The sequence below is a fragment of the Melanotaenia boesemani genome, chromosome 11, assembly GCF_017639745.1.
Source record: "Melanotaenia boesemani isolate fMelBoe1 chromosome 11, fMelBoe1.pri, whole genome shotgun sequence".
Classification (NCBI taxonomy): domain Eukaryota; kingdom Metazoa; phylum Chordata; class Actinopteri; order Atheriniformes; family Melanotaeniidae; genus Melanotaenia; species Melanotaenia boesemani.
The window spans coordinates 22,134,279-22,150,025 of record NC_055692.1 but is presented as its reverse complement, the minus strand read 5'-3'; the positions used below and the strand labels follow the sequence as shown (position 1 = coordinate 22,150,025).

At 40.2% G+C, this 15,747-nt stretch overlaps 1 protein-coding gene across 1 annotated transcript in view; it reads left to right on the top strand.

Annotated features, from left to right (window-relative positions):
* fam172a (family with sequence similarity 172 member A) overlaps window positions 1–15,747 on the top strand; it is a 160,498-nt gene that overhangs the window by 61,172 nt on the left and 83,579 nt on the right. Inside the window, exon 7 of the mRNA XM_041999438.1 lies at window positions 10,696–10,908. Within this exon, the coding sequence (XP_041855372.1) occupies window positions 10,696–10,908 (213 nt within the window). The remainder of the gene's footprint in view (window positions 1–10,695; window positions 10,909–15,747) is intronic.

The window sequence follows — 15,747 nt, the reverse complement described above, 5'->3', positions numbered from 1 at the left end:
TCTGTGGACAGAGTTCTGTCCACACAGCCTTTAAACTTGCTGGCATTGTGGTCTGGATCTTAAGGATTTTTTGGCATCACAGCCACAATCCCAAAGGAGGGTATGCGTGTTATTTTGCATACATTTGTGTGCTTGTATCTATGAGTTATCAGGGGAGATTTTCACATTGAATTTCTAATGCATGCTGCCCTCTCTCCCTTGACAAAAGTTGGATGGGCATGTGGTGGTTTTTGAAAAGTGTCACAATTTTAAAGAGATGTGCTTCAGTCACTTCACTGCCCCTCTTGATGTTAAAGTGTTTACGTAAATAAACATATTTAAATTTCAGAGGACACCAGTAATGTTTTTTATTTTTTAATTTGCATTGTCTGTCCAAGTTGGTGTCCTTGCTTTATGTCTCCACCACTCACAAAAGCCATGTGCACAGCTCTCTGGATAGATTAGATGCTTACCTAATTGTTGTTTGGAGCTAAAGAGATAGCAGCACACACTAACCAAAGTGATACTAGAAAGTGTGCAAGACGTCGAGGGGCATGGAGGCACGGCCGAGCCTGCTGGTCTGTTATCACTGTCTTTGTGCTCTAGGCTCCCTGGGGAAACTATGAAACAAGAGGAAGACTTCACCTTCCAAGACACCACTCCACCCCATCTTTCTCAACACTCATGCTCCACAGCAACCATCATCCTTTTCAACCCTCCCCACACCCCAAACATTTTTAATTATATCTTCTCCCAAGTAGTGCGGCTCAGTAACCAAGGAGCTGACATTGATGCATGTGCTGATAAATCCGCAAACACTGGAAACAAGATTAACAAAGATTTTGAGGAAAGGGTGACAGCTAATTTTGCGCAATGGTCGGTGCCTCATTCAAGAGTGATGTTTTTGATAGAGCAAGCCACGCCTGAGAATTCATGCTTGACGCAGGGGAGGGGAACTCAGATATAGCACTATGAGCTTTGCAGCATTTGCACTTTTAAAATTTTTTTCCCCCTTTCTTCCTTTACTCTGTTTGACCTGGTTTCCATCGCATCTACTAAGCATCTTGTTGCTTTTTTATATCTCCCTAATGTCCCAGGTTTGGGATCAATAAAAGCATTTATCGATCTATCTATCTATCTTGTCTGTCATTCAACCTTAACATTACATTCTACATTTGCACTCAACATCAACATGATCGTCTTACATTATCGCCATCTTTACCATGCACATGAACCACAATGATATAAGTAAACCATCACTAATTAATAACCAGATATCGTGTGCAAGTTAAGGCCATATCAATAATTTGGGATAAGACAGCATTTCATCTATCTGTGGGCTTTTGTTCAGCTGTCTGTGTTTGTGTGTTTGTGCGAGTCTAATCTGTGCTATCTAATCAGCAGTGTGTTTTGTGGAGTCGGTGACATGCCACTCCAGGCCCATGGTCTTGTCTCTGAACTGGCTCTCAACCCATTGAGACATCAATACGCACTCCTCTGAGAGAGATATCAGTCTGCTTCATCATCCACACACACATGCTCGCACACACCTACACACATTTGCACACACACACACACACACACACACTTACTAAGAAAGAGAAAGAGATAACAATCATACTTCCACAGCTGATTCCCTATCTTCTCATCGAAGGAGCCACCCTACCTCCTTTTATTTCTCTTTCTTCTCTCCAGCCAATTTCATCTTTATACAGTAGAAACATTCTGCAGATTTCTTTTGTTCTTTTTTATGCCTCTTTCTTTCCTCCTTTTTTTGCCCCCCTTTCCTTTTTTTTCCAAACCATGCGATGTGTCCCTTCTCATAATCACTTCCCCTGTCTTCATCTGTAGGGAACTGACAGCTTCTTTCTTTTTTCTTTGTCAATTTCTTCTTCTCTCTCCCTGTGTCTCTCTAGCTTTCTTTTTCATCTGCCTCTCCCCCCTCCATCTGCTTTCGCTTTTGTTTGCCAGGCCCCTCTCCCATCCCAACTTAAAAATGAGGAATGCAGTGTGACCCTGACCTCCATCGGCCCTGCAACCACCTCCGACCCCTCCAGGTGACCTCCAGTCCCTGTTTTGACAGCTTGATTAATTACCCAGTGTTATGATTTATGAGAAAAGCTGTATGTAAAAATAATAGACAACAGGTGGTCTTTAAAAAAGTAGTAGATTTGAAAGGGCTTCGAATGAGGCTTTGCGGTGGAGGTGGGGTTGAGGGTGGTCTGTGTGTGAGAAAGAGCTGAGGAGAAAGATGTGTAAATTCTCTATGGTTAATTGCTTTCAACCCTTTTTGAAAGCTACATTGGGTTAATAAGAAAATGTCTATTGCTTCATGCATGGTTTCCTTAGTTGCCAAAGCATGGATTCCTCCACGTGTATTTGGCTGTATGGTGAGAGGATGAAGGGGATTACAACATGCAGCTCCATGTGTGTGCTGTGAAGCATGAACCCAGCCATGTGGTAATGACACAATGGAAAATGTGCTTGAATACAGACATACATGCACACACACACACACACACACACACACACACACACACACACACACACACACACACACACACACACACACACACACACTCACTCAGATTTACTATATTTTCTGCCACCTCTTCTCCATGTTACATGCTGTGAAAATAAGCAGAGTAAATGGCAGGACAGACCAGCCATAGTGTTTACCCTTCACACTTCAAACACAGCTTGTGATTGGCTGTGGCGACCTCCTCCGACTCACAGACCTGTGGTGCACCTCCACTTAGAGAGAGGTCAGATTTTTGCAGTTGTGTGTGTGTGTGAATTTCAGTGTGGTTGTAAGTTTGAGTTATTATACCTTGGTCTTCAGGTTTTTGTCACTTGTGGCTCAATATCACAGCAAACAGAAATGAATATTTTACACATCTAAGATTGGAACCTTCATCTGGTGAGAGGTCACACTTTACATGATATATCACGTGCACCCCACAGAGCAACAGCCAGCAGCAATGGCAGGACCACCAGCTCCTTCTCTGGCTGTCCCTGCTAGGTCACAGTAACAGGGCAAAGGTGAACGGACTTCTCTTTGACCTTTGCTCCGTTGACATCATAGTGATGCTGTGATGTTCAGTAAGATTAATACGCTAGGCGTAATGGCATAGTCTTATTTATTTTCTGACGATTATTAATGGCATTCAGTATAGCACAAACCGAGTAGTGTTTTGTCATGATTTCATTATGTAACTTCTTAAAAATAGATATAAGTCATGAAATGGTGCATACATTGCATGGAGACCACCATGCTGTAAAGAGAAATTATTTCTATTTTATTTTAGATTTGTGCTTAATATGCTTTTCTTGATTTACAATGACATACCACACACAAGTGCTTGTGTTATTTTCCTGTGATGATACAGATCTGCCTTAGTCTGTGTATGCAAATGCATCTGTACAAGTGTCTCTGTGTTTAGATTTGTCCTGCCATTGACCCTAGCAGGCTCAGTCTGTACATATGGCCATGCGTCTCGCACCCACCCCATGTGTGCGTTATTGTGTATCAAGCCAACAACTACCTGTCCAGATGGCAACGTTGAAACGTTTGACAGTGCTTGTTGAAAACTCACATGGTGGTGGAAATTCTTTACTCAAGTCAAACTGAATGACAGATCCACTTTTCATTGTTCCTTAGTGCCATTCTTATCATGTTTATGAGACATGGATGTTTTGCAGTCTCTGCAGGTGGTTTCTATTTAGTTTTGTTTTGAAAAGCAGGGAAATGCTTTTAAAAGTAATCTTCGTTTAATGTTACATTCCTTTCTTTCTGGGCCTGTCTTTCTTTCATGTGTGAAGTGGTGTTAGTGGCCTTCAGGACAGGGTTCCTTCCGGGATCCCTCCACTCCTCCTTACTCCCCTCTTTTTGCAGCCTCTCTTCCTATCCCTCTCTGCTCACCTCTCCATCTGATTTATACATTAAATAGTTATGCGGGAGGATAGGGAGGCACCTATCATTCCATGATCTATATCTCTATGTGCCCTCATTAAAAATACATGTGTATGCTTAGGGGAGACAATATAGAATGTATAAATCAAAATGCTAACAGCATCAGTGTAAGCCTGCTGTATTTATTTCCACATAGCTTTCCCTCTGTAGGCTACAAACTCATCCTACCTAGTTCATTTTCTTTCCTGTGGCAAACATGTTTGATGCTCTAGTATTAAATTATGATGTAAAACTAATTAATTTGTTGCACAGGTAACAGAGCAAGCTGAGGCCGGACTCTTTATTATTGTTGTTATTTTTTTTTAGAAAGTTTGTGCAATTTTTGAAAGACAATATGGTGAAAAATAAATGTGATCAAACTCTTAGAAGTAATTAGTAAGTCGTTATTGAGCCTTTTACACATCTGGTTAGGGAGCTAAAAATACTGTGTTAACATTCACAGTTTGGGCCAATGGCATGCTCTTCTGTAAAAGTGCGTGTGTGGGGGGGAAGTTGACAAATGACTTGTGTAACATTTACTTGCACAATCGATTGCTCTGACAATTTCCACCTGGACGGTGATTAATGCTGCATCCACCCCCAATCTAGAAGCCCCCACCCCCAATTCTACACCTCCTGTGGACTTCGTGCTGGGAGCAGATGAAGCAGGCCTCAAGACTGTTTGTGTCAATATATGTTCGTGCATTTATGTTCAATGTCTGTTTAGACACTCATTCTCGATCAACCATTGAGCATAAGTAGTGGCTGAACAAATTTATACGTGTTCATTTGGAAAATAACTGACACGTAAACTGGCTTTGGCATCTCACTGACTGCGTTACCCAGCAATGTCTCTGTGAGTGTTTTTATGTCCTGTTTCACAAATGTGCTGAAAATAGTCAGGTCGAGAGGAGCGAGACAGGAAGAGAGAAATAGAAGTGAAACTGAGGGAGAAATGTAAATGTGAGCTTGAAAAGAAGCTGAGGCATGAGGGATCAGAAGCTGTATTCTCTTCACTTTCTCCACCCCACTGCTTTACTTTGAACTCATTTATAAATATTCAGCTCCACATATAAACAATATCCAAATGAGCCCAGGCATCCAAGCCAAGGTTAAAAACTCTGCTTCTTATTACAGACACGACTTGACTAGCTCAAAAGGTTAGTTTTGTATTATGACCTGAACTATTTATGCTCATTAAGATCAAGAAAAAAAAAAAGATAATGATTACCACATAGTTATTTATTTTGCCCAAATTAGCGAATGACTACATTACTTCAAGCTATCAGCGAAAAGTGCCTTTGAACTTGAAGAGAAGGGTTTAATTTAGAGAAATTTAATGATGCAGTAGGTGTACTCGATTAGAGATACCCATGCAAGAGGTGATCAGTTCAAAATAGACTCAGAGAGCAGATGTTAAGATGAAGCTCCAGTTTGTCTTGGTTTTTCTTTAATAAACACTACCGTTAGCTATAAGTTTACAGAGATGGTTGTTTAAGCAGAAGATATCAGTCTTAACGCCCAAAAATTTATTGTGGTTTGTTACAATTATAATGGATCACGACTTAACTCGTGTTGTAATTTTCATCTGTTACTGTAAAATCACATATTATAACATTTAGTGCCTCACTTCAACTGCTTGCACATCCCTTTAACTAAAGCTAGTTATCAAGAGGAAGATTGATTTTGGCTGAAAAGGTGATGACAGTCCCATCTCTCGCATCACATCCAAGATCCATGTCTTTTTATAACCCTTGCGGTACAGTAAGTACTCTCCCACCCCTCTGCGCTCTGTGTGACATAGCTGTGTGTTCGATGGTTATGGGGGGTCTCAGACTGGTGCCGTGTTAAAATGAGAAAAGGGGCACCGTGACTTAATCTGACAGTACTGTGCGAAGTGTGTGGTATCTCAGCTTCAGGGAGACGGGCGTGGGGAAAAAAGAGAGATAGAGAAAAGAGGGGAATCCAGTGGATAAAGGGGCCCTGCATGCAAAGTTAGTTCACATAGAGGCTGAAACAGACAAGGTCACACAGAGCAGGGTGGCCCTGACAGAGTGAGAGCGAACAGTAGAGTACGCTTGTTATGATAGTATTTACTTTCTCCTTCAGCTCCTTCATCTCCCTTTAGTGAGAGTCAGTGTGTTTGTTCCGTCTGCCTCCTCCCAGTAAGCTGATTTTTTTTTCTCGGATTTATTTCCATTTCAGCCATTAGTATGAGTATGGACTGAGGTGTCAAAGCTTTGCTCTGTCTCCTCTCTCATCTTCTCCCAAGCTTATTAGGTAGATCACACTGGCTCTAATTTTCCTGAATGCCAATCAAGAATTTTACTACATTGGGAGGTGTGTGTTGCTGAAACAAAAAAATATACTAAAGGCTGCTGATAAAAAGTGGGGTGTTCAGATCTTACCAGCCTTCTGACTGGAAACGAATAAGTAAGCCACTTGATTCAGTTTCAGTAACTACCTGTAAAGTGTAGACTGATTCCTGAGATGTAAATGCATGTACAAAGATATATAAATGCTTTAGAATAGAAATGCAGAGGGATGAAAAACATTTATGTGCTTCTTTTTAACAAACAATACACATACAACACACACAACCTCCAATTCACCTAACCATACCATCCACTTTCCACACTGCATGCACCCGTGACCGCTATCAGCCGTGCTTTGTACCTGTCAAGTGCTGTCCTTTTCCTCGTGCCCAGAGCCCTGCTTTACTACATAAGAGCTCTCACATCAAAGCTTCGTGAAGCTCCACGTGCACAGATGAAACACCCTCTCATTTGAGCCGCCTCTGTCCCCGCTCCTGCACATTAGACACATTTCATTATATTACACCGCCAGTGGAAAAATAGAGGTGCCGCTGTCTCTGAGGGGCATCTTATTTACTCTTACTCATGCTTGTGTCCTCACCCACGTGGATACACAGAAACACACGCGCACATTCTACTGTCTCTTTAGATTATACAACTTCTAGTGAACAGATGACAGCAATATGTGACCATGAGGCACATTAGCATTACAACAGTGTATTGACAAAGGTGTTAAGATATGCTTTTAGTTTTCAATGATAAATTACAGAAAAGTCAAACCTAATATAACAATTATATTAGAGATTTATAAAAGTGTTATTTTAATGTTTCTCTTTACATTACCTTGGGTAAATGTGGGTTTTATTTAGGTTTATAAAGAAATTTACACTGCTGCATGTGAGTGGATGATGAAAGAAAGGTTTAATCGTGTTGACGAGACAAGCCTTGGTTTCCGTAGCAGCGCAGTCTTTGTTGTGCTATCTGGTGTGGGACAGGACGACAAAGGAGAGCTAAGGAGCATCCAGAGCAGGATGATGAGGGTTGGGGTGTTCCCCCTTAGAGGGGCCGTCATGACCCTCTTGACCGCTGGCCCTAGGGCAGGGACTCAGTGTGGTAGTGGCACAGGGGCACCCATAGGGCATGGGAAGAGACTTAGCCTGCATACTACAGCAAAAAGACAAGATTGACCTAATGCTAGAGGACCGTGTGTGTCTATTTCATGTGAGACAGTGTGTTTGTATAGGACAAAGGCGGTTTTAGCTTTGCTAGCAATGTGTGTGAGAGAGGTTTAGTGGTATAAAAAGCGGCATCACCCAAAGTTTGCAAAAGGCAGCTTGTGTAAGATTCACACATTGACAGCACATCACAACAACAAAGATGAGATTTGGGAGGGTACTTAACAGTTAGCAAGAGCCACAAAGACATGCATGGCCCAATTCCAGATGGGTATATGGTAAATGTATTCAGCTACAAAAAAAAAAAAAAAAGATGGTGGACAAAAGCTTGATGGGAGGTATTTGAAAAACAACATTTTGCTGTTTAATTTAAATATAATCTGTATCTTTCGTTTCCCCTCCTTTTTAATAAATAATAATAATAATTTATGGTAGCACTAATTATAACTTTCAAAATAGTCTACATAAGAAGAATAAATAGAATTCCATGATGTTTTCTCTACGTTGCAGAGATAAATAACAGTAGGAAGTGAACAGACAGGAAGAGCAGGGTTGTTCTGACACGGAAACAGACCTCTTCATGTCCAAATGAATGATGGCATCCGACATGGAGGTGAACTTATCAGCCATACTCATCCAGACTAAGTGTGCCAGTGACAGTGGTTGCCTTCACAGCAATGTTCTTCTGGGTGACTGGATGGCTGAAAGGGTTAGCACTGTTAGGTTTGTTTGGTATATTTGTGTCTCTAAAGAAAGGTCTATAGGCCACTCAAGGTTAGCATAAGGGCCCTAAAGGCTAGCAACTGGGCCACTTGAGTTTAGCGTTTGTGTGCTTAAAGCTGGGGAGAGTTATTGACCAGTAAGGGTTAAGGTAAGACTAAACATGGTTATAGACCACAGGCTTCACATTAGAACGTGTTTACCAGTGATACTAAACCATTAACTTTTGGCCTTGGAAGCCAGGATTAGGGCAAAGTAGAAATGCACAGAAGAATGTGTGATTTAAAAGCAGTACTTGAGTGAGACTAATGCAGTCCCAAACAAAAACTCTGGCATCAATACGTTTCTGTTGCTTATGTTTTCAGTGTTTTTGTTGGCATTCTCAAAAAGGTATTGACTTTGTTTGATCATTAGGTTTGTGGCAATGTATTGTTTAGAAAACTCTTACTCCCATTTTGTTCATCCACATATTAGCATGTGATATTGTACAGGGTCTCCTAAGAATGTATTTTATTTAAAAGTTTAAATTGTATAATTTTTGCTCATCTGATCTTCTTAGTTATTTTATCTGCTCGCCACCAGTGGGCAGTGGCACTAAGCTGGTACATATGGGGCTATACTATCACTCTCCAGCTTGCCTGCCTTCTCTGTGTTTTTTAAACCAATTTCACTATCCATTCATTTCCAGCTTCACTTTTACTCTACAGACATACAAATTGCAGTGTGATAAATTCATTACCTTGCGTTTTATATGTCATGCCGATATTATTTATTTTGTTTGCATTATAAACCATTTACATTTAGACTGCTGTGCTATGGGGTTAAAAATAAAAAAATAAAAAATGAAATAATGCAGATACAAGTATGAAGCCGAAAAACTTCTGGATAGTAACCTTTCAAATTTTTTGGGTGTATTTGTTAATATTAAAACAATCTTATACTTGGAAAATGTAACACATGGCAAAGACATAATTTTTTACTATTCTTCTAACTTTAAGATATTTTCTTAAATTAATTATATTTACTACCTACTAAGCTTTACATTTAAACATGTAAAGGGATAGAAAGCCCTCACTGAATTTGACAAGGGGCGAGAATGAGATTAATTTTACAAGATTAGTAAGCGAGAAAGTGTCATTTGGCTGTTAGTGCCATTTTGCCATCGTCAACACACGGCAGGTGCTAAGGGAAAGAGTGTATGCCAGGTTAGATGTCAATAGATGCATGAGGGACACACACATGCTGCGTCAACGAAAGACAAGCACATTGTGTTAACACTTATTAAGAAAGAGATGAGGTGCTGCTATTAGATGACACTATGTGTGATGAAGATTTGCAGAGGGAGCTGTGCAGTGCTGCTTGTCTTAATTCCCTTTCACATCTCCTAAAGGTCTTTATGTCATGTCTGACTTCATTTTTACTCCTTGTACATTATTTGAATGCTCATGTTAGTGTGTTTTGCAGAGCCGTGCATCCATAGTTAAACTGTTTTGGTGTATGTGTATTTACGACGGGGCTCGTCTGTTAAAAAGGGCAGCCAAAGTGAAACAGGAATCCATCCATTTCCTGCATCTTCTTTTTTTGTTTTTCAGAGGGCTTGGGACAATAAATAGTGTTAATTAAAATCTCTTCAAAGTTTATAGTCCCTCAGCTGCAAAAGAATTTCCGTTCTCTACAGTATACTTTCTCACTTCACATTATAAAGACTGGTTTTATTTCTTTATTTTTTCTTTTTTTTCCCACTTTTTTGGCATTTGCCAAAGCTTAACATAAAATTATCTCTCTCTCTCTCTCTCTCTCCCTCTCCCACACACACACACGCACACACACACACACACACATATAAAATTTTCAAGTTATATGCACACAAACACGTGCTGCTGCACCAGTGTGAGCAGTTGCAGGTAACTCGCTTACTGTGTGATGGTGGGATTGATCTGGTTTGATATCAAGTGACACATGGCCTTTGGAGTCACTAAATGTTACTCACTAAGTGAAAGCTCCATTGCTGGTTTTAAATCCCTAAGTTACCAGGTTTTGTCCCTGTAGTGACATTTTTTCAGCTGTGTCACTGCCTTTTATTTCAGTCTGGATTTGCACTTCTCTCGCCCTCTCTACCTATATATACATCAGTGGTTTTTAACTGCTGCAGTAATATTTGTGTTCTTTAATGTAAAAATAATAATTTGTCACTTTATCAGCTTTATCTCAAGATTTGAAAAAAAGACTAATCCTGAAAGGTTTAAGCTTAAGTTCATATCATCATTTAATAGATTTAAAGTTGACAAAATGATGATTAAAAAATCCTCTAAATGAAATGTATAATAATTTCATTGTTGATTTTGCGATGTGAAATTGCCCACAGATTTAACACATGTACCATTTATGCCTATGTGTCTGTATAACAGCTATTTCATTGATTTTCTGTAAGGAGGATTCAGATTTTAATGTTTAGTTCTTCATTTGTTTTACATAATAATGTGTTTTGCAATTAAATGAACAACAGCTGATGCCACTGCCTTAATACACAAACGTGTGTTTGTATTTGTTTTAGGAGGGCTATGGTGTTATAGTTCTCAATCCCAATGAGAACTACTTGGAACTTGAAAAGCCAGCAAAGTCCTCTCCCCTTCCCTCTCCTACTGAGCCCTCAGATGAACCCGCTGAAAAGAGGGAGCGCAAAGAAGAGGGCAAAAAGAAGAGAGAATTTTATGAGAAATACCGTAACCCACAGAAAGAGATGGAGACTGAACGCATTCCCATACGGGTAAGTTGAAGCAAAAAAAAAAAATAAAAACAACAACATATAGACAGTAAGGAAATATGGACAGCTGTACAGCAGGAGGACTGAACCATAGATGTTCATCAAAAAACAGGCACGATGGGGGTGGTGGACAGAGTGACAGTTGTAGGGTTGTAGGAGGAGGTAGGAGAAGAGACATAGGTGAGAAAATGGGAGGAAGGAATTTGGACCAAATTGTCAACTGAGAAAAGTGACAAGAAAATGCAGTGAGGAGCTGAAGAAGTGAGCGAAGGATATGTTGGGTAGCTAGGGATGAAGGGAGGATGGAAGGCAGAGGGAGAAAGAGTGGCTCTTATGTGGTCAGCCTGTGTGTGAAGAGGTTGGCCGTGATCCAGTCGCCTCTCAGTAAGCAAGTGTTAACCACATGGCTACCTCCCTCTCTCCCACTTCCTCTTCCCCTCCCTTTTTGTCGCTCAGATGGTGGGCTGGTCAGTGAAGCTCTGGCCCTACACTCTTGTTGACCGCTGGGGTTATTATCTCCAGAACACACACTCTCCAAACACACTGCAGCATTCTTATCAGGCACACTGACTGCGTACACTCTAGTCATGTGCACACACCCTCACACACGGCTCGAAGCACCTAGTTCAGCCAGTGTACCTTGTGGTCAAACAAAGGAAATGACTTTAGTCATAAATTTTGTTTAATTGTAAAAATAAAAAATGACAAGCGAGCCCCATGGTGGGGTTTCATGTAAAAAAGCATCTCCATATTAATTATCCACAGCTCAGTTCCACAGCTCAGTTTGCTTAGTGGCAGAAATGTCACAGCAATGCCTATATATATATGTGTGTGAGTGGGTAGTGTTTGTACATGTAAAAACGTGTGTCCGTGTATGAAAGACATGACTCACTAGTTTCTGAGAAGAGTTAGGGTTGCTTTAGGACTAGCAGGCAGTGTGTGAGCTGTCAACACCGCCCCCCTCTCCGGCAGTACCTTTATACACACTCTAATAAGTCATAATTAGCTGCAGTGCCATCTTATTCCAACACACTTCTTAATTTGTGAGCCCTTTTTTTCATCGTACAGTCGAGGAACTTCTTTCACAGTATCTGACATGAGGGTCTCTATAAACGGTCATCAGTTTGCACAAACCTGCATTTAGTGTCATCTCTCTAATCTTTTTTTTTAACAGCTGGTTAATGATTAGGGAGCTACTTGAACGTAAACTTGAACAATTCTTTGATCAGATTAACCCTCTTTTCCCCTGTTTCTCTTTGTGTTTAATCTCCTGGTGACTGATATATTTAAAACTCTTTTTCATTAGAATTGTAAATATTATCTCAACCAACTTAAACGGAAGTGCAGAATATTTTTCATGCCGTGATATTTGACTTCACTTGCTTTCACCATGCCACCATGGTGTGTGCTGGGCAGGGTCAGATGCATTGAGGGAAGTAGGTGAGCTGTATGCTTTTTTTTCTTTGCTTTTGGCATACAGCAAAATCTGTATGCTAGAGTTGGAGTACCTTTGATTTGAAATAAATTATCATCCCCTTTGTTATTACTTGTACATGTTAATTATATAATTTAGACGTCAGGTAGTCTGCTGCACATCTACCTGTGAATGGTCCATATCCTGTACCACTTAAGCACTGGGGTTTATGATAATTTCTCTTGATGTGGCAGTTCAGCCAGACTAGATGCTAACCATTGCTGTTTTGTTGCTGCAGCACCCACATCAATGTCCTACCTCAACGGATTAGGTCCGTAAATGTTGTAAAGCTGTGCCTAACTTAGGGTGCATTCACACTAGGTCCGATAGTCCGCTAGTTTTGGTCCGATTAGGGACTTGGTTCAGTTGGGGTGTGCATTATTCTTCCAGACCAACATTGCTTTCACGCTGCACTTCTTACATGAATCGGGCCTTTTAAATAACCTGTTTCACTCTCTGCCAGAGGTGGCGTTGCACCGAGAATCATTGAAGGAGAAGATAAGACACACAACGAAGAAGAAAACAGCTAACAGATAAATATGAAGCTGCATCAGATCTTAGCTATATTAGATTGATTATATTTCTATCAAAATTTTTTCCAAATTCTTTCATGCCTGACCGCGAGTCAGCCCCCTGTTGTCTAACATGTGCATATGTTTTGGTTGTGTTTGTCCGCAACACTGTGTGCTGTACCCACAATGTAGCAGTACCTGTATTTGGTCCACTTGAAGCGTATCGAGACCTGTATTTGTGGGCAGACCGAGTCAGCTTCTTTGATCCAAATCAGATTTGTTTGTGCATTTACAATACCCAAAGTGGACTTTCCAAGCAAATAGAATAGGATTCAAATAAAAAAGGCTGGTGTCAATGGGCCCTTAAAGTACTTAACTTAAACTTTTAGCAGCTGAGAGACGGAGCAAGTGTTGAAAATTTTGTTCCTTATTCATTTACTTTTGTATTTTGTATTTAAACGGTACAGTTTTAATAGTAATGGATCGCTTTAGTTACAAAACATAAGTACACAGATTACTTGAACACAGAACTAAAGGGTTATATTACCCATTATGATCAAAAAAGTTATCTTAATACACTGACTAGTTATTTTCTAACATGTTACCCCTATCTTATAGAATGCATAATGGGCAACTGAGGAAAATACTGCCATGACCAATATTTTTTGCGGTGTTTGAGTTTGACTAAAAAAAATTATCCGGATTAAACAGAAAAATTTAGGTCCAAGTGTTGAAATTTTCCAGCCAAATACACTTTGTCATAATCATATGCACCAAGCCTAAGCACAGATATGTAAAGGCATGCATGCTCATGAACAAAATGCTTAAAAAGGGTGAAGCAAGAACTGATATTGTGTACTTTGCGTGTATGTTGTGTGTTTCTTTCTCCTTCAACTACGTTGGTCTGTGTGGGTGGTGGATTAAATCAAACCTCTTTAGCAGGACTGTTTTTATCTTCTTTTTTTCTATACCCACCCAAGAAACACATATTCACCCATTTTTTTATTCACTACACCTCACACTCTAACTCCCGCTGAGCTGCCAGACCACCTGCATACAGCCATTCAGTAGCACACATACACACACACACGCACACACACACACAAATGTATGTATTGAAGCTATATGCTTGCACTCTCCATAACATTAGAAAATCCAACATGGTGCAAAAAAATACAATAAGCTTGAACTCATACTTGTTTTTGTCTATATTATTCCCAGAATTATAATATTAAATTGTATTTTCTCTTTTGATGTACGCACACACATAAATGCCCAGCAGTCCACTGATAGAGTTGAGTTGATTAATACGCTTCCTTAAACACATTAATAAGCTCTTAACTGCTTTTAGGATTCTTACTTTTTAGCCCTGGGTTCATAGTGTGCAACCTCTCAACCTTATCTAATCCCTCTCTTCTCTGCTCCTCCAGATCACACAACACTGGGCCATGTTCTGGAGGGATGATGGCAGAGGAGGAGGGAAAAAAGAAGGAGGCCAGAGGGAGGCACGGAGGGATAGAAAGTCTAATCGGAGGGATGCTGATGAGGATAGTGAGGGGAAAGGGGGTGGGGTGCACTTTCTTAGCACTTAGCCATATAGAAGTTTGGGAGTTCACTTTACTCTGAATTTTAGCAGTAATCCAGTTAGCTATTTTCTGTCAGCCAAGCGAAGGAATGGCAGGAACAAAAGGCACATTCATGGGCTTAAGAAGCTTCCAAAGAGTTCACCCAAGGCTGGCTGGTTGGGATTAGGCCAGCAGGCCCTGGAAAGAAGAAGGAGGGAAAAAAAGAGCAAAGAGGACAAAAAACAGAGCTTTGCCTTTCTTAAAGCACCACTTATTATTTTTTTTATATATATAAATGACTGGAATATTTATTTGTTATCTGTTTTTTTTATTTTGTTATTATGTTTTTCCTTTCAGCATTGTGCATTACTTAAATGCTCAGAGAGAGATAGACAGTGAGGCCATTACTTAAGTAGAGTTTTGAAGGTGCTGGTTGAGGATATTGGCTCTCTCTGTTCTTTTTTTTCCTGCTACTGTGTATTCAACGTAAGTGCAACTTTGAGAGTAAAGTGGCACAGTAATACCACAGTGGTGGAAAAATATTGGGACCATTTTCTGTGTAAGTGTTTAAGCTGAAGGCATTATTTAATTCCCTTGTGTTAAACTATTTTTTACTCCTTAATTTTAGACTCTCTTAAGTGAAGGAAACACTTTATTTTCTTTCACTTGCGGGATGGTGTTGTATATTCATATTAGAACTTAAGTTTTCAGATCAGATTGTAGATATACACATTTTTGTCCCCACTTTCTTGGAAATATATTAGACACAAACAGAGCATCTGAGTATTTCTTAAACTGATCATTTTTGGATGTTTCCTGAAGCTAGTAGCATCCATTATTTAGCTTCTGCCTCTCTAAACCCATTATTCCCAGCTGCACCTTTCTGCAGGGGCTGGCTGAGGTCCTTGTATTAGTCTGTGTTGAGCAGATAATGTCCGTGTCCCCATGTTCGCAACATACTACAAAGCACTCTGGTGATTCATTACTGCTACACACACTAAAGCTTGACCATGAACATTATGACACGGACACACACTGACAGTTGTATTCAGCGTGGCACCACCAGGTTTCTCTGTGTGACTGGATTTTTGTTCTTTGTCACCTTCACCCATTTGTCCCAACCTGTGGTCCACAAGCAATTATACAGACAGAGTTTATTTGACCTTTGATCTGCAGTCTTGCCAAAAAGTAAAGCTCAGCATTTACAAGGACAGGTAGGAACTTGATTAACCTCTGAACCTGGTCAGAAGAGAGGTCAATGACCAGGACTAGAGGGCAGCTCAGTAGCTTG